At 40.7% G+C, this 27401-nt stretch overlaps 2 protein-coding genes across 6 annotated transcripts in view; one reads left to right on the top strand and one right to left on the bottom strand.

Annotated features, from left to right (window-relative positions):
- The first annotated feature begins 404 nt into the window (after nt 1–404).
- PANK2 (pantothenate kinase 2) overlaps nt 405–27401 on the top strand; it is a 30011-nt gene continuing 3014 nt past the window's right edge. The window contains exons 1-7 of one of the 5 annotated variants that reach the window (XM_069548059.1): nt 938–1310; nt 10397–10466; nt 14327–14679; nt 19710–19963; nt 20994–21170; nt 23353–23476; nt 25956–26081. In XM_069548059.1, coding sequence (XP_069404160.1) covers nt 14572–14679; nt 19710–19963; nt 20994–21170; nt 23353–23476; nt 25956–26081 — 789 coding nt within the window. In that variant the 5' untranslated portion in view covers nt 938–1310; nt 10397–10466; nt 14327–14571. Of the gene's footprint in view, nt 835–937; nt 1311–10363; nt 10467–14326; nt 14680–19709; nt 19964–20993; nt 21171–23352; nt 23588–25955; nt 26082–27401 lie in introns of those variants that run through there. The other 4 variants (XR_011248197.1, XM_069548056.1, XM_069548057.1 and 1 more) reach the window with 4 other exon arrangements.
- Nucleotides 18037–27401, bottom strand: part of RNF24 (ring finger protein 24) — a 130461-nt gene continuing 121096 nt past the window's right edge. The window contains exon 8 of the transcript XR_011248198.1: nt 18037–19570. The gene's annotated coding sequence lies outside the window, so the exon portion shown is untranslated. The remainder of the gene's footprint in view (nt 19571–27401) is intronic.

Here is a 27401-nt window from a genome sequence, read left to right as displayed (position 1 = left end):
TTCGTTCGCTAACACCTGCGACCAGACCTTGCGGGACACTGCTGGGCTTAGGGGAGGGGCAAGCCGAGACGACAGGGCGCAGCAGCGGGGTGCGGCTCGGGGCGCGAGGCGGCTCCCGGGAGAGTTCCGGGGACCGGAGCGCCGACCTGTGCACTAGCTCAGGAGCGTGCAGCGGCTGGAAGAAGGTGCAGGCCCCTCCACCCACTTGTCCATTGGGCGGCGGCACCACCACGCTCGGCTCTGCAACACCGCTCTCCACCTCCACCCAGCTAGGATCCCCTCCCCCGCCGTCCTCTGCACCGCCCCGTCCTGGGAGCTTTTCATTGGACGGAGGCGCGGTCGATTCGCCTCGAGTCAGAGAGCCGATTGGACAGGAGGCCGTCGGGCCGCCCCCAACCAGCTTGGATTGGCTTGCTGCGCGTTGGCGCAACGGAAGAGGCGGCCTGGCGAAGGTGCTCTTTTGCTCCGACTGGCTTGCCGCGGAGGAGGCGAAGAGGGGACCAGCGCTGGGGGGCTGGCTCGGGCGGCAGCGGTGGCTGCTGCGGATGGGAGCCGGTTGGCTTGCCGCACCCATGGAGCGCCACGGCAGGGCCGCCGCCACCTCTGCCTCGTCGGCCCGGGAGCCGGTGCCCGGGGGCCCCGATGGGCGGCGGCGGGAGCCACTGCGGCGCCGGGCGAACAGCGCGTCAGCTCCTGCCGTCGGGGCCTCGGCTTCGGCCTCGCCTTCGGCCTCGCCTTCGGCGGAGGGCGTAAGGCGGGATCGGCCAGGCTCCTACAGCGGCGCTACCTCGGCCTCCCGTCAGCGCGTCGAAAGCCTCAAGAAGAAGCGGCCGCGTAAGTGCCCGGCGGGGCGCCTTCGCGCCTCGCCCTGCCCCCTTCCGGCCCGGCCGCCGTTTTTCCCGCGCGCGCCGGCGCGGAGACAGTGCCCCCGCACGGTGGTCCCAGTTGGTGCTTGAGGCTGCAGGCCTCAGGTCCCCCGAACACGCGGGCCTCGTGTTCGGCTCCGTCCGCCCTTTTTGTGCAGTGGTTCGCTCTTCTGCTTCTCAGTTGTCCGAGTGGAGCATCTTTTCTCAGGACCTTTTCTCCGGTTCTTAGCTCCTTGTGCATTCTTTGTCCGAGAATCACATGATTTTTTTCCTCGAGAAGGCTGCTTTTTGACTCTCTTCACCACCTCCCTTCCCCCCACCCCCGAGTTGTTTGAATCACCAATGTCTCTCCAAGACGTTACATCCTTTTTATCTGGAGATTTTGGGCTCAAGGGAGATGGTTGAGTTGTTGCAAGCCTAAAACTGGATCCCGTGTTCTGTGCGGTAAGCTTTGGCTGCTTTTCTTCCCATGAGAATTCGGGTCTTCTCTCATCCAGATCTCTCTCTATTTTCTTACCATCTCATTGCCGATGTTCATAATTCAGTACTGTAGCATTCTGGGCTTTTTAGGGAATTTTTATTTTGAGGGAAAAAGACATCTTCCTGAATATCGTCTAGGCGATTGCACATGCCTTTATCAAAGAATCGGTTTCCCTGTTTTATTATAACGTCTCTTTTTCTGCTTTGTGATCTAGTTCATATATATATATATGTATACACACACACACATATATATATATATTTTTTCCTCTTTACGGGTCTTCAGTTCAAGTCCTCTATCAAGCAGCCATTGCAACTCTCGAAAATATCCACTGTCTTGATACTCTTTCAGGAAACCAGCTTGTTTAAAATGCAGAATTTGAGAGTGAGAAAGTGGCAGTATGTCTTTATTGGATAGTACTTCAGTCTTTATTGGATAGTACCTCAGCCCAACAACCCATTTGCTTTACTCTTCTGTGATTTGGATGATTAAATATTAAATGCAGGTCTAGTTGGCTATGAAAAGTTTGAGAGTTTTCGGTTCTTTTGTCTTTTCCCTGTGTTGTTGAAAGAAAGAAAAGAGATTATCTACTCTCAGCCTATGCCATTTTTAGAGCCTGGTGTTGAGAAGCACCTGATTTTTTTTTTTTTTTTTTTTGAGGTGGAAAGATTTGCTTTATTGGATAGAAAGATTTACTGTTTTTTTTTTTTTTTAAATTTTAAAATCTTTAATTCTTACATGCATTCTCAAACATGAACCCCCCTCCCAGCTCCCTCCCCATAACATCTTTCTGGGTCATCCCCATGCACCAGCCCCAAGCATGCTGCATCCTGCGTCAGACATAGACTGGCGATTCAATTCACATGATAGTATACATGTTAGAATGTCATTCTCCCAAATCATCCCACCCTCTCCCTCTCCCTCTGAGTCCAAAAGTCCGTTATACACATCTGTGTCTCTTTCCCTGTCTTGCATACAGGGTCGTCATTGCCATCTTCCTAAATTCCATATATATGTGTTAGTATACTGTATTGGTGTTTTTCTTTCTGGCTTACTTCACTCTGTATAATCGGCTCCAGTTTCATCCATCTCAACAGAACTGATTCAAATGAATTCTTTTTAACGGCTGAGTAATACTCCATTGTGTATATGTACCACAGCTTTCTTATCCATCCATCTGCTGATGGACATCTAGGTTGTTTCCATGTCCTGGCTATTATAAACAGTGCTGCGATGAACATTGGGGTACATGTGTCTCTTTCAATTCTGGTTTCCTCGGTGTGTATGCCCAGAAGTGGGATTGCTGGGTCATAAGGTAGTTCTATTTGCAATTTTTTAAGGAATCTCCACACTGTTCTCCATAGTGGCTGTACTAGTTTGCATTCCCACCAACAGTGTAGGAGGGTTCCCTTTTCTCCACACCCTCTCCAGCATTTATTGCTTGCAGATTTTTGGATCGCAGCCATTCTGACTGGTGTGAAGTGGTACCTCATTGTGGTTTTGATTTGCATTTCTCTAATAATGAGTGATGTTGAGCATCTTTTCATGTGTTTGTTAGCCATCCGTATGTCTTCTTTGGAGAAATGTCTATTTAGTTCTTTGGCCCATTTTTTGATTGGGTCGTTTATTTTTCTGGAGTTGAGCTGCATAAGTTGCTTGTATATTTTTGAGATTAGTTGTTTGTCAGTTGGAGAAGCACCTGATTTTTAAGTGATGCAAAACTCCTTCATGGTTTTGAACTGCCTTAATTCCAGAGATTCAGCAAATAATCGCAGCCAGGCAGCCAGCTCTTTGTGACTGTTGACTTTAAAGATTCTAAGTAAGTATTGTAATTTGGGTGTTTGCCACAAGTCAGGCACTCTAAAAATATTTTTCATGTACTCTTCTGAAAGCTTTAAAAAACTCCTTGTGACTCCGTGGACGTCTGTGGAATTCTCTGGGCCAGAATACTGGGGTGGGTATTCTTTCCATTCTCCAGGGGATCTTCCCAATCCAGGGATTGAACCCAGGTCTCTGCGTTGCAGGCGGATTCTTTACCAGCTGAGCCACAAGGGAAGTCCGCTAACAGGTGTACTACTGGACAGTACAGAAAGAACAAATGGAAGGAAAAACAATATCTTGTCTATTTCTTTAGGTCTCGTTATCTGAGAGATGGCTTTTCATGATTTTTATAAGGACTAGTGAGTTCATTAAGGGCTTTCCCAGGTGGCTTAGTGGTAAAGAACCTGCTCGCCAACGCAGGAGACACAGGGGATGCAGGTTTGATCCCTGAGTCGGGAAGATGCCCTAGAGAAGGGAATGGCAATCCACTCCAGTATTCCTGCCAGGAGAATTCCATGGACAGAGGAGCCTGGTGGGCTATAGTTCATGGGGACATGACTGAGTGACTTTGACTTCACTTCACACCAGTTAGCTGTATTAACTGCTGATCCCTTCAAGAGTTATGCTTTGGTATTAACTTTGAGACAATTCAATAAAGGTGAGATCTTTGTAAGTTTTACTAAAATTAGGTATAGGGTGGTGCCACCTTTCTTTTGTTTGGAAACCTCATTCTGCTTACCTAAAGGTATAGGAGGCTAGTTGTTATTAGAAATTAGAAAGAGCTGTTTGGTTTATCTTAGGAATTATGAACCCTGACTATAGTCATGTTCTGCCACACATGTTCCCTAGAGCAGTGTGATTCCCAAATCTGTCCTTGTCTCAGACTTAACACCACACATCGCAGTCATTAGAGAGATGGCTAGGTGTGTGTGTGTCTAAAGAAGTTCTTTGAACATTTTAGATTAGTTGGTGTGTGTTTCATAAGTCTGCTGCTGCTGCTAAGTCGTGACCGACTCTGTGACCCCATAGGTGGCAGCCCACCAAGCTCCTTCATCCCTGGGCCTCTCCAGACAAGAATACTGGAGTGGGTTGCCATTTCCTTCTCCAATGCATGAAAGTGAAAAGTGAAAGTGAAGTCACTCAGTTGTGTCCGACTCTTAGCAACCCCGTGGACTGCAGCCTACCAGGCTCCTCCATCCATGGGATTTTCCAGGCAAAGAGTAATGGAGTGGGTTGCCATTTCCTTTCATAGGTCTGAGAGAAATATAAAGATTGGTTTAAAATGATGGAAACAAAGATGCTAATGATAGTAACATAATACTTAGGTGTTTATATTAAACGCTGTGCCAAATGCTTTATAAACATTCTTTTGAGTCTTGCAGTTATTCTCTGAGATGGGTATTTGTGATCTCCAGTTTCCAGATGAGGAAACAGGCTCAAAAATTTTCCCTTGGTCCAAGGCCATATAGAGAGTTAGTAAGGGAGCTGTGTTTTGATTCTAGTTGTGGGTGTCTGACGTCAGACCTGGTGTTTCTTGGACTTTCCCCATCTTGGAAGGTACAGGCGATATAATCCAGAGTAGCGGTGAAATCACTCAGAAGCTAAAAAACAAAAACTCTGATCTGCAGAGAGGTCCAAGAACATCTTTTAATTTTTAAAATTTTATTTTTTTAAGTTTATTTTGGTTGTGCTGGGTCTTCATTGCTGCATGGGGTTTTCACTAGTTACAGCAGGAAAGGGCTACTCTCATTGTGGTGCACAGGTTTCTTACTGCCATGGTTTCTCTTGTTGAGAAGCAGGGACTCTAGGGTGCTCAGGCTTCAGTAGTTTTGGCTCCTTAGAGCGCAGGCTCAGTAGTTTTGGCACGCGGACTTTAGTTGCTCCAAGGCATATGGGGTCTTCCCGGGTCAGGGTTCAAACCGTGTCTCTTGCATTGATAGGTGGATTCTTTGCCACTTAGCCACCAGGGAAGCTCCAATTTAAAAAATTTTATTGAGGCATAATTACATACAGTAAAATGTGCTATTTTGACAAATGTAACAAGAGAACATACGTTTTAATCTGGAGCCCCAGATGTACAGCAGATGTTCAGGAGGTGTGTGGAACTTGGGGATCACAGTGCTTTTTGGCAGTGTTGGGATGAGCTGGATCTTGGAAGGTGATGTTTAAGCATGTGAAGCATGTTTCAGCACTCCAAGGAAAGCTTCCTGACGTGCTGATTTTGAACTCATACCAATTATTGAATGTCCTTAACCTCCATTAGTCTAGAAAATAAAGCTTTTGTTTGTAGCTTGATAGTACTAATCTAGAAAATAGTTAGCTTTTCCTTGGTATTTGAGGGAACATCAGTGTTGTCAGAATGAAACTGGTGCTTGGGTCCTGTGAGGCTGCCTTTTATCTGGTGCAGTGTTTCATCTTCAGTTAGGGAATTAGAAAGGGCCACCACCAGGAGCTCAGGAAAAAAGTTAGATTTCTATTTCTTTGTAGCCCATTTTTGAGGGACAGTTGGAGAGGATGCTTTTTTTTTAAAAAAAATTAAATTTGCCTGCATCTGGTCTTAATTGCGGCACGAGTGTCTTCCCTTGTGGTACGTGAACTGTCTAGTTGTGGCATGGGCTGGGTAGTTGCTGTACTCTGGCTCAGTTGCTCTGTGGTGTGTGGGATCTTAGTTCCTCCACCAGGGATAGAACCTGCATCCCTGGCATTGCAAGGTGATTCTTAACCACTGGACCACCAGGGAAGTTCATTGACTGGTCATTGATTGAGGGATTTCCCTGGTGGTGTAGTGCTTAAGAATCTCCCTGCCAGTGCAGAGAACAGGGGTTTGATCCCTGGTCCTGGGAAGATTTCACATGCTGCAGGGCAGCTAAACCTGTGTGCCCTAGAGCCTGTGCTCCACAACGAGAGATGCCACCACAGTGAGAAGCAGGCGCTGCAACTAGAGAGTAGTCCCCTCTTGCAGCAACTAGAGAAAGCCCTCAAGCAGCAAGGAAGACCCAGCGCAGCCAAAAATAAATACATTAAAAAAAAAGGTATTGAGGTTCTTTGGGCTTAAATTTGTAACCTTGTGAGCTCTTTTCAGGTTTATAACTTGGGGGTATGAATTTCGTAACTTTAAACACTTCTTTCTCAATGTTTTTTCTCTGTTTTTGTCAGCAAGGTAGACTAAGATGTGAAAGTCCTTTATAATGGCTTAAAGTTTGCTTTCTAAAGGTGAAAGCTATCTTGCAGTTTTTAGTTGGCTATTAGGTTTTGTTATTCATACTTCTTGAATGTAAAATTTATTATTGAGTCTGCTGGTTTTATAGTAGATAGTATTTTATAAGTATCTGGTCCCTGAGTTAAACTATTTTGGGAATACTTTTGAGGTCTATCTTTTAATCTGAGGCCAAAGCTTTCTGCTTAGAGCAGCGTAGGGGTTTGGGTTTGCAGTGTCTTAACCATGTGTGGTCTGGTAAAGATGTAGTTCATAATGTTGAAAAACGCACACTTTTATAAATCATATATTTCTCGTTGGAAAGCATTTCAGTTGTTGGCACCTATTATCAGAGTGCTAATGATGATTTTACATAGATTTGTGAGAGAAAGTTTAAATTCTTTTTAGGAAAGTATCCTAAGTCAAGTGCACTTTGTCTAGACAGAGTGCCTTGGAGGAAATATATCATAAAATATGCTGAAGGCTGAAAACAGACTCAAATATCTGTGAAAATTGAAAGTGATAAAATAGGCCTTCATTTAAGAGATGAGGAGTGTGATGGCATAGCAAGAGCTACTTTTCCCATGTCTTTTCTTGCCAGAAATACATAATTTTTGAATGAGAATTCCAGTTATGTTATAGTATATGGGGCAGTCTCTCAGTCATTGACAAGAATCTAACCCCCCTTTGATAGGCTGAATGTTTAGAAATAATGGAATGTATGGCCTGAGAGATTATCAGAGCGCATGCTTCTAATGGACCTCCCATGTCTTTCATTGTCTTTCAGTTCTTATGGGTATGTAAATGGTGCGATTAGTAGTATAATGGAAAATCCAGAAACCAGTGCAGTCTGAAACCAGTGAATAAGGATATGAACTAAGACTCCTTACTTTTTCTTATAGATTGTTGGTCCTCTTTTCCTAAATTATGTGTATTTTTTTAAACTACTTTTTACTTAAAAAAAAATTAACCCCAAAATACGTGTTTTGTGCTCTTAGGTTTGTATAGATACTGGTTAAAAGATACTTGTTAAAGGATTTAGGAAATCTGGGCTTGAGTCCCACCTTTTCCTTTTCTTGACCGTGACCCTGGGCTCCTTCCTTTGTGCTTGTTTCCTAACTGAAAGTAAAGTGGGGTGATTACCTTGCATGGTTATTGTAAACATTAAATAAGTTCATGCAGTGAAGTGCTTGGCTATTAATAGATGATCATTTAAAACATAATAGCTGTAAACTAATGTTTCAACGTTTTAATCTAAGGAAAGGGGAAAAAGACTTAATTTGTTTTAAGCCTTGCAATCGAAAGACCATTGGTGTTAGATATGTCCAAAACTTCAGATTCCAGTGCTGTTGATGAGATATGTTTGTTAGTAGAGTGCTGTGTCTTTGCTATCCACAAGGTTGGCATCGTCTTAAAGTTGATGCTTAAAGAATGGTGCTATTAGTAGGAAAACAGGAATTGAATCTCCTTGCTTCAGTCATACCTAACGTTGTTTTCATGATTGGAGAAACTTTTTATTCTTCCAGTCAGGGCAGTCCCTCATCACTGGGAATGGAGTTTCTGTGGGTATTTAAAAAAAGAAGTAATCATGACTCCCTGCAGCTGAGGTGAATGGCTGCTGGGGAGTCAGCCGCAGTGTTCTCTTTAGAATTGCATTGACATTGTTAGATTAATTTGGGGGAGAATTGGTGTTTAATAGTATTTAAGTTTTCCTTTCTGGAATATGGTATGTCTTCCCATTATTATGTCTTTCAGTATACCATTTTAATAATAGTCGTACATGTTTTAGTATTTATTTCTAAATACTTTGTGGGTTTTGTGTATGCATGACATTTTTTCATTATTTTAGTATTTATTTCTAAATATTTTATGTTTTTATGCATGGCATTTTTTTCATATTGTTTTCTTGCTGGATTTTGCTTATATAGGAAAAGCTATTGATATGTGTGTTTTTTTGGTGTGTCCAGTTAAAAATTTTTAAATTCTGTTGGCTTAATTGATTTATCATAATTTTTATTTTATGGAGTCTTATTGAGATAATCATAGTTTTTCTCCTTCAATGTACTAATGTAAGCAAGCCTCCTTAAGTGGAATTTTAATTGTGAAAACCGTCGTCCTTGCCTTCCAGAGAAGAATCCCTTTTGGCCATGGTGTATTACTTTTACTGCACAACTGGATTCTGTTGTTTAATACTTCAATGTTTTTGCATTTGTGTTGTGGGACACTTCTTTTCTAGTTTTGATGAGGCTAGAATGACTTGAGAATCTTTCTAGATTTGTTTGTGTGTGTGCCCCAGGAGCTGTTAGTGGTTTGCCTGGAAACTGTCAGGGCCTGGTACTTTTTTGTTGTTGTTTGTGTGGTAGATTTTTGACCTTTTAAAAATTTTTAGTGCTTTGGACTGAGTTTTCTACTTCATTTTGAGTCTCTCTTTGTATTCATTTTTTCTCGCTAATCCTTTGTTTATGGTACATTTTAAATTCACTGTTACATATTTGTAAGTTGGCTTATTTGTACAATTTCTGGTTATGTACATTCATCTTCCTTGACTTTTTTTTTGGTCTAAAGAAAAGCTATATCTTCTTTTTCTTGGATATACTTAGCAGAAATTTGTTTGTTTAATGGCTTTTTCAAAGCTTGATTTTACTGATTAGCTCTGTTGTGGCTTTGTTCACAATGATGTTTTTCTAATTACATTTGCTTCTTGCTTTCATCTTTAATAACTTTCTTCTGCTTATTTTGGGTCTGTTTTATTTTTCTAGCATTTCAAATTGTATGTGACATTCTCTTTCATTTAGACTTCCATATTTTGAATACATTTGATATCTAAGGCTAGAAGTTTTCATCTGAGTTCCACCTTGGGTAGATACCCTATTCTTTTTGACACATAGTGTTCTTGTTGTCATTCATTTAAAAACACATTTTGTTTTGATTTCATCTTCAATCTCAGAATTAATAGAAGTGAGTTTGAAGATTTCCAGGTGGATAGACTTATTTCTTTGTGTCTGTTGGGTTCATTTCTTTTTAAGAAAATATTTATTTATTTGGCTGTGTCGGGTCTTCATTGTGGCGTGTGGGCTTAATTGCTCTGTGGCATGTGGAATCTTTGTTCCCCAACCAGGGATTGAACCCTCATCCCTGCATTGCAAGGTGGATTCTTAGTTATTGGACCACCAGAGAAGTCCCCTTAATTTCTAATTTTGAGGTATTGTGGAAAGTGTGTGTGGTTTTGTTATTTGGAATTTTAGATCTGCTGATTTGTAGATTTGATAATTTCTTGTTTTTAATATTTTTTGAATCATATGTCAGGGTCATATGAATTATACTTTTATATGCACTTGACAATTTCTTTTTGTCCCCTTATAATGCTTTTTGTTTTGAATGCTTTGTAGACTTCTAGTATTGTATTTGCTTTCTGTTAATATTTGCTTGATAAGAGTGGAGTAACACTGTCCAGGCATTTGTTTTGCTTACCCGAATTCAGCTGTATAAATGTGACAAAGCATGGGGCTGATGACTCTGCTTACTGCTTTAGTCAGTGAATATGTGATTGCAGGTGAGTTTAGGGATGGTAGACCACTGTTTGGAGGGGCACCCCTTATACTGTGAGCCCTTGATAAATGCATTGTTGGTCTTGAAACATGAGGTTTGACTTTTACTATATCATGTTTCCTAAATATAAGTCAGCTGCTCTAGTGAGGTGCTTAAGATTTTGATTTACTCATTTTTGACTGAATGTCATTTTCATCTGAAAGCATCCAGCTCCTCCTTATGGGACTCCATTGTGAGTGTTTTACTGTTTGTTTACCTTCAACCTATTTGTATTATCTTATTTTAGATGTCTTTTTTTATGTAAGCATATAGTTGAATTCTCTTTGTTTTTGAACTGATTTTTTTCCCCCTAGTTGTTTGAAGGTCATATGTTCATTTTCTCTTCTTCTGGAGTTGCCTGTAAATTTTTAACACATTTAAACCATCACTTCTTTATTCTTGTCTAGAAATAATCAGAATTTATATCTTCTGTTCCCCCACAAGACTGAGCTGCTGCTTGCTTTGGCTTCCCTCTCCTTTCTCTTCCCTCTTCGACTTCCTCTGTTGAAATCATGTAAGTATTTTAGTTCCATGTTGCTTATTTTCCTAAAAGTCAGCACGTATTGCTTCCTGTGCTTATCATTGTTCCTTATAACTCATATCATCTTGGGTGATTTAAAATATTATATTGGAGTATATCTACTAACTGTTTTAGAGAAGGTCTTTGAATAGTAAATGTTGAGCTCTTTTATGCGTGGAATTGTCTTTATCTTGTACTCCCATTTGAGAGCTGATTTGACTGAATGTGAGTTTCAAATTCTTTCCTTATAACTTTGCTAGTGTTCTGTTGTCATCTAGTGTCTGTGTTACTGATGTGAAGTCTAATTTTACCGTCATGTGGTCTATGTATCTTTGTAGGAGTTCACTTTTTTCCTTTGGGAGTTTTTAGGATGTCCTGAAATTTCAATAAGATGTCACTGTAAATCTTCCCTTAATCCCCCCAGAAAGTTTCTAGAACTCCTAAAACATAGATGTTGGCTTTCTGGTTCTGTGTTTTATATATCTACCTTTCTTTCATACTTGAGGCATTTTGGGAGAATTTGTTTCCCATTTGTTTTTTTCTGCATCTTTTTTGTTATTAAATGTATCTGTTGAACTTTATTTTGGAAGTAAATATTTTAACTTTTCTGTTATAAAAGTTGTCTTTATTGAATATAATTTACATATAATTATATCCACTTGAAGTGTACAGTTCCGTGCATTTTGATAGATATATATGGCCATAAACCTCCCCTCTTGCCCCCAACAGTTAAGATTTGGGTTATCACAGAGAGTTTTCTCCTACCCCTGTACAGTCCTTCCCTCTCTCCTTCCCTAAGCCAGTGATTGGCTTTCTATCAGATGCAGAAAGGGTTAGTTTGCATTTTCTAGCGTTTCATATAAATGGACTCATATATTTGCGGAGAATTTTTTTCACTCAGCCTTTTTTTTTTTTTTAAAGTAAGTATTTAGTTATTTGGCTGTGTTGGGTCTTAGTTGCCACTTGCAAAGTCTTAGTTGTGGCGTGTGGGATCTAGTTCCCACACAGGACCAGGGTTCAAACCCGGGCCCCCTGCATTGGAGCCTGGAGTCTTAGCCACTGAACCACCAGGGATATCCCCACTTACCCTGTTTTTGAGAGTTACTTGTAGCTCAGGAGGTAAAGAATCCACCTGCAATGTGGGAGACCTGGGTTCGATCCCTGAGTTGGGAAGATCCTCTGGAGAAAGGAAAGGCTACCTACTCCAGTATTCTGGCCTGGAGAATTCCATGGACTATACAAGTCCACGGGGTTGCAAAGAGTTGGACACGACTGAGCTACTTTCTTATTTATTCTTATTATTACCTTAAGTGTATTGTTACCACCCCCCAGAATCCTTTTTTGGTTTTGAAAGCTTCATATATCATGCAAAAGGCTGGGTTGGATGAAGCATAAACTGGAATCAGCATTGCTGAGAGAAATATCAATAACCTCAGATATGCAGATGATACCACCCTTACGGCAAAAAGTGAAGAGGAACTAAAAGACCTCTTGAAGAAAGTGAAAGAGAAGAGTGAAAAACTTGGCTTAAAACTCAACATTCAGAAAACTAAGCTCATGGCATCCGGTTCCTTCACTTCATGGCAGATAGATGGGGAAACAAGGGAAATAATGACAGACTTTTATTTTCTTGGGCTCCAAAATCACTGCAGATGGTGACTGCAGCCATGAAATTAAAAGATGCTTGCTCCTTGGAAGAAAAGCTATGACAGACTTAGAAAGTGTATTAAAAAGCCGAGACATTGCTGACAAAGGTACATCTAGTCAGAGCTAGTAGTCATCTAGTAGTCATGTATGGATGTGAGAGTCGCACCATAATGAAGTCTGAGCACCAAAGAATTGATGCTTTTGAACTGTGGTGTTGGAGAAGACTCTCGAGATTCCCTTGGACTGCACAGAGGTCTAACCAGTCAATCCTAAAAGAAATCAAACCTTGAATACTCATTGGAAGGACTGATGCTAAATCTCCATACTTTGGCCACCTGATGCGAAGAGTTGATTCATTAGAAAAGACCCTGATGCTGGAAAAGATTGAAGGTAGGAAGAGAAAGAGACAACAGAGGCCGAGATGATTGGATGGCATCACTGACTCAATGTACATGCGTTTGAGCAAGCTCTGGGAGATGGTGAAGGACAGGGAAGCCTGGCATGCTGCAGTCCGTGTGGTCGCGAAGAGTTGGGCATGACAGCGACAAAACAGCAACCCTCCACCCCCAACTAGGAGATTAACATTGATACCACAGACCTTATTTAGATGGGACCAGTTTTACCTTAGCTCTTTTGTGAATGTGTATTTAGTTCTGTGTTCTTTTATCACACGTGTAGATTCTTGCAGCCAAAACCATACTTGGCAATTAATTTCTAATTTTTCTTTATAGCAGCTTATTCATTTTTAAAATTAATTTTTTTATTGATGTATAATTGATTTACAATAGCTTATTTTTCATGGAAGAAATCTCCTTTTACCTTGGTCAATATTTATGATTCTTTTAAAGCCTCCTCTTTGTTCCTGCAACTGTTTCTTCAGATGTTAGTGTCTTGTTTTTGTGGTGTTGATTCCCCTTTTGGTAATCTGGTTTGTAGAGTGATAGTCTCTGGTTTAAGGAATGCTGTTCTGTCAGTGGGTGCACTGTGAGCTTACTCGTCCGTCAGGATGGATTGTAGGGGAGAGATGGGGAGTGTGGCCAGATGTAGGGCTCCCCGCTTCTGGGTGGTAGTAGCTGTGTGGATGCCATACTGACTGTTGAGCTCAAGTGCCTGTGCTCAGTGAAGAATTTGCCTCCTTGGAGGTCGAGGAGGGGAGTGACTGGCCTGTGCAGCTGTGCCAAATGCATTTTCCTGCCATATGACTTACAACTGCACCAGAGCCTGCTTCTGTTTCCCCATGGCAGCTACCCCATTGACACCTTGAATGGAGCACCCCTCTGCTTCCCCCACCTTCATAGCTGCTCCCCATTTTAATAGCGTTTTTCTCTTGAGCGTTCTGGACAGTTACTGCCTCTGTCAGCTTAGTTCTGGTGATAGTGTCACTTCTTGTTTCTCAGAATTACTTTAGAAAATCAATACATCTGTCTTTAGTCATTTCTAGGATTTAAGATGGGAGGAGAAGACGTGTATAGCTAATGCGGTTTTATCTTGATCCAGTCTCCTTAAGGCATTTTTTTGGGGATAGTTTTTTTTGGGATGCTGTGCTGCATGGCACATGGGATCCTAGTTCCCCGATCGGGGCTTGAGCCTGCACCCCCTGCATTGGAATCATGGGAGTCTTAACCACTGAACCTTCAGGGGAGTCTTGGGGTGGATTTTTGGAGATGGATATTTGAGTCACTGGTAAAGAATCCACCTTACCAACGTAGGAGATGCGAGTTTGATTCCTGGATCAGGAAGATCCCCTGGAGAAGGAAACAGCAACCCTCTCCAGTATTCTTGCCTGGGAAATCCCATAGACAGAGGAGCCTGGCCATGGACTCACAGAAGAGCTGGACACAACTTAGCGACTGAACAACAAATTTGGGTCTTAACTTTGAAATACCTGTTCTATTGATGGCCATTTAACCCTGATTGATTGACATTGACCGGTGGAGCGTATATGTTACACAGGATTTGGAATTTCCTCTGCCCATAAGTTGGGTTGGCTATCACTGTGATATTTTTCTTTTCGATGTTTGTGTGTTTTTTTTTTAAATAGATTTGCTTCCAGATCAGACAATCATATTTCTTCTCCCCCAGATCTTTTTGTTTATATTTTGTATGGTTCTTGGAAACCTCAGGGTATGAAATGGTTAATAAGTGTGAATTTAGTTTTCAAGGAGAGAAAAGCTGTTTTGACTTTTCTTTTTCCTTTCCTCATTTAGTTTTTCCTTGGTTTGGCTTGGATATTGGTGGAACCCTGGTCAAGCTGGTTTATTTTGAACCCAAAGACATCACTGCTGAAGAAGAAGAGGAAGAAGTGGAAAGTCTTAAAAGCATTCGGAAGTACCTGACCTCCAATGTGGCTTATGGGTCCACTGGTATTCGGGACGTGCACCTGGAGCTGAAGGACCTGACTCTGTGTGGACGCAAAGGCAATCTGCACTTTATACGCTTTCCCACTCATGACATGCCTGCTTTTATTCAAATGGGCAGAGATAAAAACTTCTCGAGTCTCCACACTGTCTTTTGTGCCACTGGAGGTGGAGCGTACAAATTTGAGCAGGATTTTCTCACAGTATGCATTTTTTAGCTTATATACAATTTATGGTAATTTATTGTTAAAAATAATACCAATAGCAAGTGGTGGAATTGTTTCCATCTCTAATGGAATTTGAATTTTCTTGAGTCAAATTAAGATTAGTGATAGGAATTGCCATTTAGAGATTGTTGTATAGTTTACTTTTTGCCCAATTCAGGTGAGTTGAGAATCAGAACCACTGAAAGCATAGCATTTTGTTGTTATTTTAGTATGAAAAAACAATAAAATTGTAATAAGCAGAGTACGGAACTACCAGTGAGGAGCTAATATCATTGTTTTGAACAACTAAATTGAAAAATAATTTTAAAAAATTAATGTCATTTCAAGTTATAAAGTTGTTTCCAGTCTTATCTACCACATATGTTTTCTTAACCTCCTTAATTGTTTCTTGGCAGTTTTACTATTTAGAAATATGAGGAGCTCGGGTCCAAAGCAGTGCTTTTTCCAGGCCTCAGGGCTAGTCAGAGATGTTGACAGTGGTCTCTGTGCTTAGTTGCTCAGTTGTGTCTGACTCTTAGCAACCCATGGACTGCAGCCCGCCAGGCTCCTCTGTCCTTTCAGATTCTCCTGGCAAGGATATTGGAGTGGGTTGCCATGCTCTCCTCCAGGGGATCTTCCCATCCCAGGTCTTCTGCATTCCAGGCGGATTTTTTACCGACTGAGCCACTGGGGAAGCACCATTCTGTTTAATGCTTTTTGACGTGTCCTGAGCTGCATGCTTGTTACCAGGAGTCCAGACACTAGGGGGAGTGCCAGTGGGCACTTGATTTTGTTTTCATTCAGTAAGTGTCTGTAAGGGCTTGAGGCTAGGTCTTTTGAGGGTGGATGTGGGAATAGATGGGAGAATTGATAAATGAATTTGACTCTGATCTTCAGGGTGCAGTGTAGATTTAAAATATCTTCAGTGACCATGGTTTTTATGCCACCAATGAAGATGTTATTGCAGAGATTCTGTCTTTGCTTATGTTATTTTTCATCCATCCCCCCGCTTGAGTGTCATTGTGTATTTGTGACCTCTTTCTTTGTCCTCTATCTTCTTTCTCCCATAACCTGAGTATAATCATAATATAGGATTGACATGAATTTTTAAAATGAGGTTTTGCTTGAATTTTTCGTGGTTTCTTTTCTACCTGTGAGTTAATGGGAAGATGGCAGGAGGAGAGGAGGTCCCCTTCCTTTGAGGTCGTAGTGGACTCTGGATTGTAACTGATAGGGTGAAACTGATAGGGATCACCACCTCGATGGACATAAGTTTGAGCAAGCTCCAGCAGTTGTTGATGGATGGGGAAGCCTGTTGTGCTGCAGTCCATGGGGTCGCAGAGTTAGACACGACTGAGCGACTGAACTGACTGAAAGAAGAAAACCTACATATTTCTCTAACCTAGAGAGGTGCCTTTGGAGCATATTAAAAAACCATTCAGAGAGAATAAGGGCTTCCCTCATAGCTTAGTTGGTAAAGAATCTGCCTACAATGCAGGAGACCCGGGTTCAATCCCTGGGTCCGGAAGATCCCCTGGAGGAGGAAATGGCAACCCATTCAGGTATTCTTGCCTGGAGAATCTCATGGACAGAGGAGCCTGGCAGGCTGCAGTCCATGGGGTCACTAGAGTCAGATGTGACTTAGCAACTAAACCACCAGCAGAGGTTGTGTGGTGATCCAAGGAGAGAGGCAGAGTAGATTTTAGACCTCAGTTGCCTCCTAGGCTATTGGGGTTTCTAATCTGTATGCATCAGTGCTGTTCTTGAAAGCTGTATGAAAATGAAATGCCTTACAAATCCTGCTTGTGCATTGGGAGTGATGATTATTTAATAAACCACAGTGAAATATTTCTAATAATATGGAGTTTATCCTGTCTCTTTTTTAATGTGAATCAGATTTCCTTGTGTTGAGTTTTCTTGTTGGTACTTAACACCTACATTATGAGTAATTTGATGAAATAACCTATGTATTAGACATATAACTATGTCAATTAGGCTGAGATTCATTAGGAATAATGGCACAACAGGACGGGAAAGATAAAAGGAGGTCTTAGCATACAGTGGCAGAAAACTACTTTGTTTTCAGTTAGGCCACTAGTGTAAAACAATTTAGCTTTGAAATGAAAATGCTGACACTTGAGATTCAAGTGTCAGGAAGTCAAAATTGAATTCATTGTGACAGGGAGGGCATGAGCAGATGAAATAAGGACAACGATGAACATTTTCAAGGGTTTGGGTTTTATCAGAGGAGTGGCTTAATATTCTTAATTAGGGATTAATTAAGGATTAAAATAAAGTTACCTGTTAACTTCCATCTCCTCTGGATCAGAATAAATTGAATATAAATGTAATCAAACAAGAGTTGAATTAAAGTGGGAGGACTTAACAGGGCTAAACTTGGTTGTAAACAGAAATAGTTGTTTTATGGAGTTGAGGCATCTTTGTTGCATATTTGAATAGATATGCTGGTAGCATTTGTTTGAAGGTTGGGGTAGACGTTCATAAGTAAAAAGTGAAAGTTTATATCATCTATCCAAAGTTACCACTGTTAAAGGTTTGTGTATCTTTTTTGTTTTTCTGTGCATGACTGTGTATGACATACACATGGGCATCTAAACGTGGTTTTAAAGATAGGCAGATTGAATCATATTTTATAAAATATTTCTCAGCTTACTTACTTTTTTTGACTTGTCTTGGAGTTCTTCCCACTTCATCTTAACTGAGTAAAGATCCTCTTCATTCTTGGGATTTCCCTGGTGGTGTCCAGTAGTTAAGACTTCACACTTCGACTGCGCAGGGCGTGAGTTCTGTCCCTAGTTGGGGGGCTAAGATCCCACACACTGCATAGCATGCCCAAGAGAAAAACAAATGCGCATAAGGATCCTCTTCATTCTTAATTACTATACAGTGTTCCATAATATGAATAATAATTTAATCATTCTTTCGGAATTATTTAAATGAAGTTAAGTCGATAGCACTTATTTATGTATTTATGGCCCAAGAAAGACTTATTTTACTTATACACCCACAGTACAAATAACGTTCCTTTCTAGTGGTGGTTTCATTGCTTCTTTTGTCCTTTTTATGGACAACATCCAGTAATTATTTACATGCAGTCATTTAGATCATAAAGCAGACAACAGTAACGTTATTTGCCTCTATCACAGGGACTCCAGTATCTGGAATTTTTATTAAGAAGGCTTAATTTGAGTGGTGAATTCTCAACTGTGTGATCTTATGACTAAAAGATGACACTTTTAACTTTTGATTGTGCTGAACTCCCTCCACCCCCTGCAGGTTATCACCAGTTTAAATAGTGAAATATTTTACTTTCTTATTGGACACTTTCAGTCCTTTGTTTTTTTGTCCACACTGTGTGGCATGTGGGATCTTAATGCCATGACCAGGGATTGGACCTGGGCCCCCTGTGTTGGGAGGTGGAATCTTAACCACTGGATACCGGGGAAGTCCCCTGGCCACTTTCAGTCCTTTGGCTGGTTGTTATTAATACAAATTGTGGCCTACTTTAATACTGCTGTGTAGCCTTGAAGGTAGTCTTTGAAAGGCAGATGTTAAGAGTGCTTGTTGCTCGCACCATGTGTTTCTAGGTCCTTGCGTCTTAGATTTCTTAGGATTTGATTTCTGATGGGACTGTGGCCTTAGCTGTGCTCCTGCCCTGTGGTCCCTGTAACAGGTATCTTGATTTCTGCTTGGTTTTTGGCACATTTCTTCAGCTCCTATGGTGGTTTATAGGTAGAGTGTATTGGATCTGTGCGAGCAGGAATCTTGTCAGTCCTTCCCTATATTTGTTGTCTCCAGACAACAAAAGCAGATCTGTTGTGCAGTTCAGTTCAGTGACTCAGTCATGTCCGACTCTTTGCGACCCCATGGACTGCAGCACGCCAGGCCTCCCTGTCCTGCTCACTAACTCCTGGAGTTTACTCTAACTCATGTCCATTGAGTCGGTGATGCCATCCAACCATTGTATCCTCTGTCATCCCCTTCTCCTGCCTTCAATCTTTCCCAGCATCCGGGTCTTTTCCAATGAGTCAGTTCTTTGCATAAGGTGGCCAAACTATTGGAGTTTCAGCTTCAGCATCAGTCCTTTCAATGAATATTCAGGACTGATTTCCTCTAGGATGGACTGGTTGGGTCTCCTTGCAGTCCAAGGGACTCTCAACACTACAGTTCAAAAGCATCAATTCTTTGGTGCTCAGCTTTCTGTATATAGTCCAACTCTCACATCCATACATGACTACTGGAAAAACTGTAGCTTTTACTAGACGGACCTTTTTGGCAAAGTAATGTCTCTGCTTTTTAATAAGCTGTCTAGGTTGGTCATGACTTTTATTCCAGGGAGCAAGCAAGCATCTTTTAATTTCATGGCTGCAGTCACCATCTGCAGTGATTTTTGAGCCCCCCAAAATAAAGTCTGTCACTGTTTTCATTATTTGCCCATCTCTTTGCCATGAAGTGATGTGACCGGATGCCATGATCTTAGTTTTCTGAATGTTGACTTTTAAGCCAACTTTCTCACTCTCCTCTTTCACTTTCATCAAGAGGCTCTTTAGTTCTTCGCTTTCTGCCATAAGGGTGGTGTCATCTGCATAACTGAGGTTATTGATATTTCTCCTAGCAGTCTTGATTCCAGCTTGTGCTTCATCCAGTCCAGTGTTTCTCATGATGTACTGTGCATATAAGTTAAATAAGTAGGGTGACAATACAGAGCCTTGCCATACTCCTTTTCCTATTTGGAACCAGTTTGTTGTTCCATGTCCAATTCTAACTGTTGATTCTTGACCTGTATACACATTTCTCAAGAGGCAGGTTGGGTGGTCTGGTATTTCCATCTCTTGTAAGAATTTTCCATAGTTTGTTGTGATCTGTTCTATAAAGAATGCACAAATAATACACATCAATGAGCACTTTTATGGTTTGTCTTATGTAAAGAAGATGCCTTATTAAATGGAATTTTTATTGCTGTTTGGCTTGTTAAAAAATCTGCATATATTTTTATTTCATTACAGATAGGTGATCTTCAGCTTTGCAAACTTGATGAACTAGATTGCTTAATAAAAGGAATTTTATATATTGACTCAGTTGGATTCAATGGACGGTCACAGTGCTATTACTTTGAAAACCCTGCTGATTGTGAGAAATGTCAGAAGTTACCATTTGATTTGAAAAATCCATACCCCCTGCTGCTGGTGAACATTGGCTCTGGGGTTAGCATCTTAGCAGTATATTCCAAAGATAATTATAAGAGGGTCACAGGTACCAGGTAGGTCTTTTATATACAGGTCATTGTTTATTCTTGATATCATAATGGCTTAAAACTGAGTTTTCCAGGATTGTGTATCAGTACATCTTCAAGAACTTGTTAAAATTATGTGAAAGGTATATTTCTATGGGAGTATGCAAGCAAATATTGTTACTCTTTGAAAATTACGATTTCATGATCTACTTTTCTTTAATCTCTAATCCTGAAGTTTCATTGCCATAGTTTTACAAAATATCTCATCAGCCTCATTGTGCCCATGGTCCCTGTCCTCAGATAGTATATGCTGTGTCTATATCATAAAGTAACCAAAGCTACTAGGTGGCATTTATAGGGAGAGGGCAAGGTAAGATCCAACCTTTGAAACTGGTCTAGATTTTACATGTATACATACACATATATAGCTAGGGGATGTTGTGAGATCTAGAAGTTGAGGTACTGAGCAGTGGAAAGATAATTGGGGGAAGGTAGGTGAAAGGGAGGATTAGGTGGCAGATGAATATAAATACTTTTTGGTTTAAGGATTAGCGATCACTTGAAAAACAGGAGCTGGAGATTGGGATAAACAAGTTTCAAACATGTGTGAGTTAAAGAAAGAAAGGAATAATTTTGAGAGAGAAAACATTTGTGGAGGAGTTCTAGTAGGGTAGAGGGGGCTAAAGACCCTGGATGATAAGACTCTTGGATGAGGATGATGTGGGGCTTGTAGAAAGAGGTGCCACCATGGCCCTGGTGGGCTGATCTGTACCTGAGGCTCCTGGTACCCAGCAGGTGCCCAGCCCACATTGGGAACATGAGGTGGGCCCTGTGTTTTGCCACTTTGTTGGCTTATGTGAATATGTTATCCTCAAAGTGTCTATTAGGCGCTTTGTTCTTATCTTTTCACAGACTTGTTTTCTGCTAGTGGCATCTGCATGATGGAGATGGGGGCAAGCTTGGATTGATACATAAACATGGTTTTCAGTTCATAAATTCTACTTTCCTCTTCTTATGTTGAAAAATGTTTCAGTACTATGTTTGTTTTTAATCACAGTCTTGGAGGAGGAACTTTTTTTGGCCTTTGCTGTCTTCTTACTGGTTGTACCACATTTGAAGAAGCTCTGGAAATGGCATCACGTGGAGATAGCACCAAAGTGGATAAACTAGTGCGAGACATTTATGGAGGGGACTATGAGAGGTTTGGACTGCCAGGCTGGGCTGTGGCTTCAAGGTAAGGGAAGGGGGCGTGTGTGCTCCAAGAAATACAGGATGTACAATGGAATGTTATCAGCCATAAAAAAGAACAAAATCATTTGCAGTAACATGGATGGACCTAGAGAGTCTCATGCTGAGGTCAGTCAGTCAGAGAAGAACAAATACATGATATTTCTTACATGTAGAATCTTAAAAAAAAGCTACAAATGAACTTACCTACAAAACCAAAACAGAGTTGCAGATGTAGGAAATAAACAACGTTATGATGGGGGGCGGCGGTAGGAGGAGGGAGGGGATAAATTGAAAGATTGGGATTGATACATACACACTACTATACATAAAATAGACAACTGGTAAGGACCTACTGTATAGCACAGGGAACTCTACTCAGTACTCTGTAATGTCCTATATGGAAAAAGAATCTAAAAAAGTAGATATGTGTGTTTGTATAACAAACTGACTTTGCTGTACATCTGAAACTAACACAGTATTGTAAATCAATTATATATACTCCAATCAAAATTTTAAAATAATATGGAAATATTAAGTATTGGGTCTGTTTTTTACTCTTTAAATAGCTTTGCATACTATGAAGTCAGCTGTTTAAAGTGTACAATTTAGTAGTTTCTAGTATATTTATAGAATTTTGCAGTCATCTTTGTAATGTAATTTTGGAATATTTCCATCATCCCAGAAAGAAACCTTGTTTCCATTAGCTCTCCCCATTCCCTCCCTCTTCCCATAGTTCCTGGTAAACACTAGTCTGTTTTTTGTCTCTATATGGCATCATACAAGTGGTTTGTGACTGGCTTCTTTAACTTAGCGTAACATTTTCAATGTTCATCCATGTTGTAGCATAAATCAGTACTTTGTTCCTTTTATTTGAATAACATTCCATTGTATTGATATACAACATGTATCTTTTGGGTTTTAACTGCCTTAACAGGTGTACAAGGAAGTCTCATTTTGATTTGTATTTTAATGATGACTAATGATGATCACCATTTTTAAATGTTTAATAAGTTTAATATTTTAATAAACATTTTTAATATTTAATAAGATTTGGCTTATGGGATCTTCCTGGACCAGGGGTGGAGCCCGTGGCCTCTGCATTGTCAGGCGGATTCTTATCCACTGTACCACCAGGGAAGTCTGGGTGCAAGGCTTTTAATACTAAGAAAAGGCACTTGTATACTTGCTTGTTTACTAATTTTAGGTATTTTGTAAATTCTGTAGATTTCACTTTCTGTGTTTGTAACATTTGGTCAATGATAAGATCCCTTTTCTGATTGGTTAGGTTTGTGATCAAGTCATAGTTATTTATGTATCAGTTTTGTTCATCAGGCTTCCCTGGTGGCTCAGATGGTAAAGTGTCTGCCTGCAGTGTGGGAGACCTGGGTTCGATCCCTGGGTCAGGAAGATCCCCTGGAGAAGGAAATGGCAACCCACTCCAGTACTCTTGCCTGAAAAATCCCATGGATGGAGGAACCTGGTAGGCTACAGTCCATGGGGTCGTAAAGAGTCAGACATGACTGAGTGACTTCTCTCTGTGCTCATCAGGTACTTTGAAATACTTGATCTTCTAGGGAAATTGGAAACTCTTACTCAGGGACTCAGCTGTCTGTACTTTGCTTTGCTCAGATAAAGCAATTTGCTAGATGTGAATGTGACCATTCAGCTGAGTGGAACAGCTCTCCAGTTGGGAGCGGATTGCTAATTGAGGCGTGTTCCTGGAATTAAGCCTGGTTTCAGAAGGAGCATGGTGCCTTCAGGGGATCTTAATGTGTGTGCTTAGTTGCTCAGTCGGGTCCAACTCTTTGCAACCCCATGGACTGCAACCCGCCAGGCTACGTAAGAATACTGGAGTGGGTTGGCATGCCTTCCCCCACCTCCTCCAGGGGATCTTCCCAACCCAGGAATCGAACTTGGGTCTCCCCATTGCAGGCTGAACCTGGTGTCAAAGCTGGATTTCATAGAAACCTCAGGGAAGGCCATTTGCTCATTCAGAATGCTTGAATGAATTCTTGAAGTTGTGTTTCTTTTTGAGCAGATGTTCTGTTATTTTGTAATAAAAGTTCGAAGATTTGAACAGTGTTGCCCTGAAAGTTACTTTTATCTTAGTAAAGTAACATTAAGTTCTGTTACGCTGTTTTACCTTTGGTTTAGGAACCAGTTACTTATTTTTTTTTCCATCACAGCTTTGGAAACATGATGAGCAAGGAGAAGCGAGAGGCTGTGAGTAAAGAGGACCTTGCCAGAGCGACTTTGATCACCATCACCAACAACATCGGCTCAATAGCAAGAATGTGTGCCCTTAATGAAGTAAGGGGACATGGATTTCTTTAGTTGCTCTGAGGAAAATACAGAACTTACTATGTGGGCCCCACCTTGTATACAACGTCTGTCTTCTCCGAACAGTGCCTAAATGTAGTTGTAAGTGGTGGATTTTGTTTCATTGGTGTAGTTAAACTGCTTCACATGTAGATTAATCTTAAAAGATTTTTATTTTCTTACTCAAGATAAACACTGCTACTGTCTAGAAGTAGAGCAGAAAGCAGAGGAAGGTAGGGAAGGTAGCCAGTTTTGCAGATAATGGGGACAGTTGGGTGGTGGTGAAGGGTGGTGATGCTGAATAAAGATACCACGCTCACTGTTGACCTCAAGAGTCCCTGGGAATGAATCCAGAGGAAGGCACTGAAGCTGGGAGAAACTGAGTGGGCCGAGGAGTGCCCACCCTGCTCCGCTCCCGCTGACTGCAGCAGAGCTGTCTTTGTGCTTTCAGCTTCTTTACAGTGCTGCCTTGTAGCATTCAGGTCAAGCAGCATTGTACAGGGCTATGAAAGAACTAAGAATGGCCTTCCCTTGGGGATCCAGTTGGTATAACTTGTCCCTGTTTATACACTTTTGTTTAAAATAAGGCTTTTAAATAGATAATGCAGGCATGTGACTTAAAGAAATCTCAAGTTACAAAAGGACTGTCTCATTTTTAATGAAAAAGAGACAGTATTTTCATGAAGAAATTCAAAATATTTGGATGTTTTAACACTTCTGTTTTCTTTGTTGCACGTTCCTTTTCCTGTGCTTATGTATTTTAAGATATTTTAGTTGATGTACATACAATTCTGTTTTTTACTTATGTATTATAAATTGCAGGGTTGTGTATGTGATTTCTTTTTATATCATAAGTCATTCGCATAGAACTGGGCATTTGGTTGCTTGTCAGCGATCACTCTGCGATAAAGCATTTTTTAGTGTGAAACTGTTTCCTTGGATGGATTTATTCTTTTTTTTTTTTAATGTTTATTTTTGTTTATTTGACTGCAGTGGGGTCTTCTTGCGGCGTGTGGGATCTGGTTCCTTGACCAGGGATGGAACCCAGGCCCCCTGCATTGGGAGTTTGATGTCTTACCACTGGACCATCAGGGAAGTCCTTGGATTTATTCTTGATAAGGGATTTATTCAGGAGTGAGATTTCTCATCTAAAGAATATCATACTTGTGGGACTTCCGTGGTGGTCCCGTGGCTGGGACTCCACGCTCCCGATGTAGGAGGCCCAGGTTTGCCGCTTAGTCAGGGAACTAGATCCCACATGATGCAGCTAAGACGTGGAGCTGCTAAATAAAGAGGTAAAATAAAATTTAAAAAAAGAACCCTTGGTTATGAATCTTGATGGATGTTGCCCAGAAGCTTTGCACGAGGGCCACACTGTTTCAGATCATTTTCAGCAGTGAATGAATGAGTCGGTTTTACCACAGCTTGACTAATATTGGGGGTTAGTTAGAATTTGTTAGTTGTTTTGCTGACTTTTTTTTCTTTTAGTGCCTATTTAGAATACAGTTTTATTTAAGGCTGTGTTTTCCACTTTCAGTGCTTATAAAGTACAATGTTATTTCCTTTCCCTGTGCCTATATTCAGCATTGTCAAGAATGCCCAGTTGTTCACTGTAGGAGCTCAGCTTTAAAACTGCCTTGTGCTTATAAAGTACAATGTTATTTCCTTTCCCTGTGTATATATTCAGCATTATCAAGAATGCCCAACTGTTCACTGTAGGAGCTCAACTTTAAAACTGCCTTGGAATTTGCTTGTCCTTCAGTGTTTTGTGTGAAACAGTGCTAAATCCATACTAAGTTGGTGTAATCAAGCTTCAGTGGTGGGCCCAGATGGAGGTGCTCCGCCACCAGGGACGCCCCCAGGCATTCCTCCTGGCTGGCCTCCAGTGCCCTGGTACAGCTTGGTAATGACAGACTTGCAGACTTTTTTCCAGCTCCATCTGCCTCTGTTTAGATTCTTCCTTCACAGGATGTAGTATGTAAGATCTTGGGTCATTCAGACATCCAAGGAAGGAAACTGTCAACATCTAGAGTCTTTGCTAACTTTTAATGGCTCTAAAATTTTACTTTTTTTGCTCATTAGTGAGGTTGAATTTTTTTGTGTGATATTTTCTGTTGTAATTTGCCTGTGTGTTACTTTTCTTCTTTGAATTGGTCTTAGTATTTTTTTTAACTTATCTGTATAAAATTTTGTATTTAATTATAGTTATGGTTTGTCATGTTAATTCAAATGCTTTTCTAATCTTTATTCTCCTGTGACATTTACTGGCATGCTTTGAAGTGGGTTTAGAGTTGTCTGGGGCTCAAATTTAAGTAGCCCTGCATCAACTGAAGTAAATGTAAATACTTTTTTTGGATCAACAGTCAACTAACTAACAGAAATTATGTACATGATACTGTCTTTGGGGTAGCTTTTATGAGAGAACAGAAATTAACGTGAAAACTAATTGCCTTTTTTTTGATGTGCTCAGAACATTAACCAGGTGGTATTTGTTGGAAATTTCTTGAGAATTAATACGATTGCCATGCGGCTTTTGGCATATGCTTTGGATTATTGGTCCAAGGGACAGTTGAAAGCACTTTTTTCGGAACATGAGGTAAGCGGAGTTATTTCCTGTGACATGTTAACCTTCATAAAGGGCATGCTGTTCATGCTATGCTAGAATTTAAAGCAGTACTTATTATTTGTTTCTGTACTTGTATAATATGGTTAACTTTGTTCATGTTCAAAAGCTGTTTCTTACCTGATTTAACGTAAGGTAAATATTTGGTTAATTTCATTGTGAGCTTTAGCAATTTTAAAGAAAGTCTTGACAAACATCCAGCTATATTCCTGATGCCATTTTCTTTTCTGAACCATCCTTTGTATTTTCCCCGTTGCAGTTTGTACTTAGGTTGTAAGTGTACTTAACTCAGTTCTTTTTTCATTTTTTGATGTCAGTTTTTATCATGTTAATATAGTTCTTGTGCCAGTTATTTTATTTAAGATGTATGTCCTAAAACCAACTCCATCAGTAAAAAGCATTCCAGGATTAGAGCCACACTGTTGTAAGAACTTAACACAGAGGCTGTGTGAAAAAGAATAATTGAATTGCTCAACCTGATATCCTGTTTTGGAAAATTGTCTTTCTGACTTGAGGAACAGTAAAACCAGAGCTATGAAAGGGACTTTGTCTTTCCTCCCCTTGGTTTTGGGGCAGTTGGACTCTTTCAAGTGTTACAGTGGATTGTAGATAGTGTTAGCAGGAATAGTTTTCAGAATTGTGTTTGCATACTTACTTTATGATATGAGTCCTTTATGAAGTTTGGTTTTCCTCTCTGGCTAGCCTGTTTGCTGTTTGTCCGTGTATTTTCCATTTTCATTTAGACCTCTGGCTCTAATGTTGATCTCTGTACTTGTGGAGCTCTGATTATTTTAGGTTCTCTGAGTCATGAAATATACTCCTGCCTGCACACTGAAGTCATTGTGAATACTGTTGTGAAAGCTTTGTATAGATTGTTTTCAAGCCTTTCTTTTTCATTGTTCACTATTCTCATCTTACACTTCTTGGCTTGTAACAACCTCTGTCTTTTACTAGATAGTAGCTTGGGTCTGGAGTGGAACTCAGTATAATGGCTAACTTTATCCCTTCTTTTGTTGTAAAATGAAACCCAGATATAGAAAATCATGTAAAACAAAGTGTGTAACTAACTGTTACGACGCTGTATTTCCCCTGCAGGAGGCTCTGGTTTAATCCCTGGACTGGGAACTAAGTCTGCATGCTGCAGGGCATGGCCAGAAATTTAATAATAATAACGAAGTGAACGCCCTTGGCCTCTGCCCTCTGGCTGGCCGAGGGTTTCTGAGTGCTGTGGAGTCTGCTCGCCTACAGTTTCTGACTTTGTCATAACACGTCTGTGTGGCCGCTTTTTTTCCT

Source organism: Ovis canadensis, chromosome 13 (genome assembly GCF_042477335.2).
Source record: "Ovis canadensis isolate MfBH-ARS-UI-01 breed Bighorn chromosome 13, ARS-UI_OviCan_v2, whole genome shotgun sequence".
NCBI lineage: Eukaryota > Metazoa > Chordata > Mammalia > Artiodactyla > Bovidae > Ovis > Ovis canadensis.
Note: the sequence above shows the minus strand (reverse complement) of the source record. Positions and strands in the feature narration are given on the sequence as shown.